This window comes from Sabethes cyaneus, chromosome 2 (genome assembly GCF_943734655.1).
Source record: "Sabethes cyaneus chromosome 2, idSabCyanKW18_F2, whole genome shotgun sequence".
NCBI classification, from domain to species: Eukaryota; Metazoa; Arthropoda; class Insecta; order Diptera; family Culicidae; genus Sabethes; species Sabethes cyaneus.
Genome location: NC_071354.1, coordinates 231,183,455 through 231,189,910, shown reverse-complemented (window position 1 = coordinate 231,189,910; position 6,456 = coordinate 231,183,455). Strand labels below are relative to the sequence as shown.

Genomic DNA, 6,456 nt, shown 5'->3' with positions numbered 1-6,456 from the left:
ATTTGTTCACCGAAAAATATCAAGAAAATCCTCAATTAAATTCCTTTTTGGCTGGTCTGCAAAAACTAAACAATTTTTTCATTTTTCCACTCAATCAGTAAACAAACGTAGTGGCTTCCATAGTAACCTCTCCTGCATTGAATGTCAAAACCAAACTGTGCCCTTCAGAAAGTTGTACCCGTCAGCCGCCATTATCGCTCATGGAAAGCTGGATAGTTCGAGACACTTGCTAAAGATCGATTGGTACTGATCTATATGCTTCGATATGAAATGTTTCGATTGCTTGCATTGGTGATACTACACGTATGGACATCTGGTCATTTCGAATAGGACCCCATAGCGAGTAGTTTGTAGTAGTCACCGATGATGGAACCAGTGAAGTCCACTTGAAAGTGTTGTCATTGGTGACTGTAGCTGGTGGTGTAGCTAAAACAGCCAGTGGCTAAAACAGACTGCGTGTACGCCTCTACGAAGTCGGCGATTTCACTGCCGATCTATGGTTAGTACATGTACGTGGGGTTTTTTCATCCGCTGAATGTCCTGATAACCCGATGGAGTTCGCTTGCACAGTTCAGCTGGGGTGAAGAGAAAAGCCATTCGTTGAACAAAATGCAGCCTTGTGTTGAGCCATGGTCAAAGGCTCGTACTGATATCCGATTGTGATCATATTAGAGCTCACGGTAAGTGTTAGAAAGATTATTACGAGCACCCAAGAACATTGTGCTGGTCGAGAAGGTGTCCTAACCCTTTTCAAACTTGCAGACAATAAATTATAACCCATTAGTAAGCTTTTGGCATATTTACTTCATTCAACTTCAATACCATAATCGTATGATCACACCTAACGCTTAACTCCACTCATAAGGGTCTGTGCAACATCTGACTGCAGCTTCTTCTGTACGGAAACCCACTTTTTCTGCATGTCTTCCTCAGATTTATCCTCCTTGGGATGCTTTCGTAATGCTTGCATCATAATAGCCCAGTATTTTTCGATGCACCTTAGTTCCGGTGCGTTAGGAGGGTTGATGTCCTTGGGTACGAAAGTGATCTCGTTGGCTTCGTACCACTCCAGGACATCCTTTGAATAGTGGCACGAAGCTAGATCCGGCCAGAAGATCGTAGGGCCCTCCCCCTTGCTTCAACAGAGGAAGTAGACGCTTCTGTAGACGCTCCTTGAGGTAGATCAGCACGTTTACAGTCCCGGTAGTCCCGAACGGCGCACTCTGTGTGCCACATGAGCAGCTCGCTTGCCAAATCATGTATTTCTTGGCGAACTTTGAAAGTTTCTGCCTCCTTACTTCCTCCGAAACTTCAAACTTGTGCTGCGCGGTGAAGAACAGTAGCCCCGGAAGCTACCGGAAACCTGCCTTGATAAAAGTCTCATCATTCATGATGAAACAAAGACCGTTCGTCACGATTTGGAACCTTCTGCACTTCGTACGTATGCGGTCCCTCCCGGTTCTTGGCTCTCGGAACGAAAGATTTGGATAGATCCAACTTTTTGGCCACATCTCTGACCGAAGCATTGGGATTCCGCTTAAACGCTTTCACAACACGCTTGTGATCTTGATCACTAATAGAACGTCCATTCTGACCGCATTTCTCCTTTTCGGTCGATGCTCAAACTTTCGTAGTAACGTTTAATCACACAATCTCACCGTTGACTGCACAATTCCCAGTTGTTTTTTCCGATGTCCCGATGAGAGAGTTGAGGATTTTCCAGGATGGATGCTGACTTACCATGAAATTTCTATGTCCAATGAATTCTGATGACCGATGGCGATTCGAACCGTAATCGGGCCGGACCGCCGTTAAACTCGACTGAACCATCCTTCTCCGGGTGTTTATTGAGGGATTGGACTCCCCTGCTTCTCTTCGGATTGCTTCTGGAAAAGCTTGTTCTTGAACACATTCACCTCCTGGTTGGTCTCTTTAATAAGCGCAGTGTTGTTTGCGGAGATTGATGTTGCGAACTCTGGGTAGTAATCTGGAAGATCGAGTATCAAGCAGGTGCCGCAGAATGTCAGATGTGCAAAGCTGGCAGTTTAAATGGGTTAAACAATTTTTAACAAATTTTACCGGCTGGAATCGTTTGTACTCAAAGTTCTCTCAAAGTTCTAGAGACTTTTAGACTTCTTAATGCAATAAATACTGGTATCTGATGTAAATCTTCCAATAAGTATGATCAAATCGCAATTTGCGAACAACAATCGGGGCCTAAACAATATTATGTAATGTTTACAAACTCAGATATTAAATGTTATAGTGACTTTAATTTCACTCTTTAGAAATAAGTAAAAATCATTTGACTGTCAGCATAAACAAACTCTTCAAAGTTTTTGACTTCAACCAAAATTTAACTTATTGAACGGTGTCTGAACCACTATCTAACCCTTGTTTTAATTCAAAATTTCAACATCAGTATTTTCGCCTATCCAGTCCAGGTATTCGGTCAAGCGGGTATTAACCGCCGAACGACCACGGTCACATCCACGAATGCCGGAGAAATGGAAGGAGTGAATACCAATAACAAGCTTCTCGCCATCAACGTCAGCATAGATGGGACCTCCTTCGTCGCCCTGCAATTTCAAAGACTTAATCATACTGCCTTCTACCTAATATAACCTTCACATACATCACAGGGACCGCCATCATCGGTTCCAGTACAGATATGACCATCCCTAATGAAACTATGCGACAAGCCGCAGACGGTATTGGATATTACGGCTCCGTGAGCAAACTGCAAATCATTCAAGGGCAATGGCTCATTATCCCTGTTTCCGGTGTTGCCCCAACCTACGATTGTACTGTTCCATCCATTAAACGTAAACATCGTATGATACCGTCTTGGCAGGTTCGCCAACTGCACGTAGTTCCCTAGTTCCGCTGGACGAGACAGCTGAATGATAGCTAGATCGTTCCGATTGAAGAACGAACTGTAATCAGGATGTATTATGATATGCGACGGAATGTTCAATACCGGGATCACCTCAACTATCTCGGTCATATCGCTGGCACCAGCCAGCACCGTCAAAGTGTTTGTGCTGAAATATTCAATAGCCGTGATAAGAAGAATAGAGCAAATTCGAATTATCATCGGTGCTAACCCAGAGACACACACTGCAGCCGTGAGAATAAACCTCGTTGAAATCAGAACTCCTCCACAGAAGTGCGAAGACGTTCCAGAAATCAGTATTCCAACAGCCGACGGAAAGTCGAACGGGGAAGCCGTTTGTCCATTGCTAATCCGTTCCTGCTGTTTCGGAGAAACGGCGTACACAACAGTCAGCAGAAAGCTAATCAAAATCAATGTTTTCATCTTCCAGCTAAGCCTGTAACTAAGCTTTTCAGAGGGCAGTTCAAGAAATAAATCATTACCAATCGATCTTACACGTTTAATCTGCACTGTCAAGCTGCTTGATTAGATAGTCCTTATTAAGTCAGATTAATACAGTATGGATTTATTTATTGGAAATTTCCATGGGGGTCTACAATAAAGGTAATCACATTTCATGGTCTTATCTCGACACCTGTGTGCTCCACCAGCCAATCCAGGTGCTCAGTAAGGCGCGTGTGGACAGCCGATCGACCGCGTTCACACCCTCGCAGGCGACCGAAGTGGAACGAGTGGATTGCGATCACGGTAGGCTCGCCATTCTCCGTTATCATCACCGGTCCTCCTTCGTCTCCCTGAAGGATTTTAAATATGAAACCTAAATCCTAAATGTTTTTCCCCTCAAAACACTTACATCACACGGGCCTCCATTGTCCCCAGACGTGCACACGTGCTCATCCGTTATGAACGAATGAGAAAGTCCGCACACGAAATTACTGATGATTGGATTACGAACAACCTGCAGGTGCTGCACGGGAACGGTTTCGTCCACTCGATTACCCGACAGTCCCCAGCCGATCACAGTTGCTCCAAATCCATTAAAGGTATTGCCAACCTGGGATCGGCTCGGAAGGCGGGCCACAGCAACCGAAGGGCCTAAAGTTGCATCACGAGCAAGGGTTAGCAGGGCCAAGTCGGCACGGTTGATGATCGTATTACTGTGGTTCCAATGCAGTCGAACGTGGGTTACCGGTAGGAATTGGTTCATGCGAGTTATGTCCGATGATCCCAGCAGCACAGTCAGCATTGTTTGACTGTATTATAAAAAAGAAATATTTTTAGATATTTTTGCGCTCTAAACAAACAACACCGTTCGTTGATTCTTACCGAATCACACAGTTCGCGGTTGTTAGGACAAAGCGAGGCGTTACCAGAACTCCCGCACAGAAGGTATGCTCTTCGTCCCCGGAAATTAGAATTCCCACCGTGAAGGGGAACTCATTCTCACCGGCATCATCCCCGCCGGTGATGCGTGTGTCCTTGTTCGGTGTATCGATGGCAAATGCCACCGCTAGGGTGAGGAAAACTAGCAACAAAAATCGCATCGCTGAACGAGTCTATTGTTCACAGCAAACTGAAACGCCATGCTCGGGGATCGTTGGATGCAACCCCAGGCAGCCTATCGGGATGGAGGAGCTGGTGTTGATTAGATAATCATCTTTTCTAGAGGATTACTTAAAAATGTTTGCATGATTATTGACTTATACGTCTGATTGTTTACATTTGGATTAGAACAGGTTTTGTAAGAAAATCGAAAACCAGCGAAACGAATTCCCAGGAAAATTTTGAAACCATTTCATAATTTTTGTAATTTAATTCCTGTTAAGTAAAATTAAACTAAACGATCTCGAAACTGAACTGATATTTTAGGTTTTCATATTTCAGAAAAATATTTACATGAAGTTGGGCAATTAAGACCAAATTGGAGTCGAATTGAAACATAGCTTAAATTTGAGGTAAATCGATTTTTTAATAATTTAAACCAATTCCTGAGCCCGAACACGCAAATCGGCTTCAACCCGGGCGAGTCGTCATCTAGCACGTTGGGCCCCTCTATTCCTGGTGCCGACGTTGTCGGACCACCGCAGTCTCTCCACTTTCGCCAGATGAATGATGGGAATCTCTCCAAGCAATGCCTGCAACTCGTGGTTCATACGCCTAAGCCACTCTCCGCATAGAGCATTTGAGTGACCAACTAGCTGGGAATGGAGTTCATAATGATGGGCAAAAGCAGGATCGCGTAATGGACTGGAAGGCGACCAACGAGAGTATGTGAATATTGCGAATAAAAGACGTTTCTTCAAATGGCCGAATCACGAATGGCCGAAATCCAAATGGGCGAATTTCAACAACAGTCACAGTAGGCCGAATCACGAATGGTCGAATCACTAACAATCTAAATAACTATTCAATAGAACATGAATTGGCAAGTAGTTATTAAATAACTTTAATCAAACAAAAAATAAAATAAGCATCGCAAAGGAATTATCTATTCCTTTGTGATTAAGCAGCACAGTTTTAGCACTTTTTGTTGTGGTAACTTATTTATGACTGTAACTAGTCATATATCGGTTGCCACAACTGGTTTGTAACATCTGTGCTAGTAGGGCAGTCTATACCATAGCCTGCACACCAACACGAACGATAACGGCCAGCGATGCAGCAATTTTGCGACTTCCCGAGGTTTAGTGATCAAAAGCACCTTCTTTCCTCACAAAGATATCCCAAGGCCACATGGAGATCACCTGACCAACGAACCTCGAACCAAATCGACCATATTCTCATCGAGGGCCGGTTTTTCTCGAACATCACCAACTTACGCTCCATACGGAGCACGGATATTGACTCGGACCACTACCTAGTAGCAGTACATGTGCGCTCAAAACTATCGACGGTTTATACCTCGCGATAAAGTCGCCCCCCTCGGCTAAACATTCGGCAACTAGACAACCCGCGAACTGCCGAAAACTACGCGCGCGTACTGGATGAAGCCCTGCCTTCACCTGTGGAGCTAGATGCTTCGACCGCGGCTTCCAGAACCGCGGTGCTAGGTGTGGAAACCTCGAGTGCACGAAATGATTGGTTTGACGGGGAATGCCAAGTAGCGATAGAGAGGAAAAAAAGAGCTTGGGAAAACTACCTGAGCATATCCACGAGAGAGAATTTGGCCAAGTATCGACGAGCGAGGAATGAGTTGACCACGATCCTGAGAAGGAAAAAGCGCCAGAAGGAGGACAGAGATCGTGAGGAGCTTGAACAACTATTCCGGGCTAATGATACCCGCAAGTTTTACGAGAAGGTGAACCAAACTCGCAAAGCCCACACACCAAATCCTGACATGTGTAGGGACGAGGGAGGGCATCTTATCACAAACGAGCGCGAGGTAGTCGACAGGTGGAAGCAGTTCTTCGATGAACACCTCAACGGCGATATAGCAGCAGGAGACACAATGGAAGTTAAACTCGGAGTCCCTACAGACGACAACAGCGTACCGGCTCCCGATCTCGAAGAGATCCGACGAGAAATCGGTCTGCTGAAGAATAATAGAGCCGCCGGGAAGG

The 6,456-nt window shown here is 45.0% G+C and overlaps 2 protein-coding genes across 2 annotated transcripts; both read right to left on the bottom strand.

Annotated features, from left to right (window-relative positions):
- Positions 1-2,399: 2,399 nt before the first annotated feature.
- LOC128736773 (serine protease 1-like) lies at positions 2,400-3,319 on the bottom strand. The gene is made up of 3 exons (XM_053831260.1): positions 3,108-3,319; positions 2,636-3,044; positions 2,400-2,579 (listed from the first exon to the last, which is right to left on the bottom strand). Exons 1-3 carry the CDS (start codon positions 3,317-3,319, stop codon positions 2,400-2,402), a joined length of 801 nt encoding a protein of 266 aa, XP_053687235.1.
- Positions 3,320-3,510: 191 nt separating this feature from the next.
- LOC128736772 (brachyurin-like) lies at positions 3,511-4,440 on the bottom strand. The gene is made up of 3 exons (XM_053831259.1): positions 4,223-4,440; positions 3,750-4,149; positions 3,511-3,690 (listed from the first exon to the last, which is right to left on the bottom strand). The coding sequence occupies exons 1-3, from the start codon at positions 4,438-4,440 to the stop codon at positions 3,511-3,513; spliced, it is 798 nt and encodes a 265-aa protein (XP_053687234.1).
- Positions 4,441-6,456: the final 2,016 nt, after the last annotated feature.

What these genes read in the sequence shown, in the direction of transcription:
- LOC128736773 (XM_053831260.1), bottom strand. Translation starts at nt 3,319, where the DNA reads ATGAAAACATTGATTTTGATTAGCTTTCTGCTGACTGTTGTGTACGCC. An exon ending in GCTGCAGTGTGTGTCTCTGG is followed by an intron (nt 3,045 to 3,107) that starts GTTAGCACCGAT and finishes TGAATATTTCAG; the next exon opens with CACAAACACTTTGACGGTGC. An exon ending in ATGATGGCGGTCCCTGTGAT is followed by an intron (nt 2,580 to 2,635) that starts GTATGTGAAGGT and finishes TTGAAATTGCAG; the next exon opens with GGCGACGAAGGAGGTCCCAT.
- LOC128736772 (XM_053831259.1), bottom strand. Translation starts at nt 4,440, where the DNA reads ATGCGATTTTTGTTGCTAGTTTTCCTCACCCTAGCGGTGGCATTTGCC. An exon ending in ACCGCGAACTGTGTGATTCG is followed by an intron (nt 4,150 to 4,222) that starts GTAAGAATCAAC and finishes TTTATAATACAG; the next exon opens with TCAAACAATGCTGACTGTGC. An exon ending in ACAATGGAGGCCCGTGTGAT is followed by an intron (nt 3,691 to 3,749) that starts GTAAGTGTTTTG and finishes AAAATCCTTCAG; the next exon opens with GGAGACGAAGGAGGACCGGT.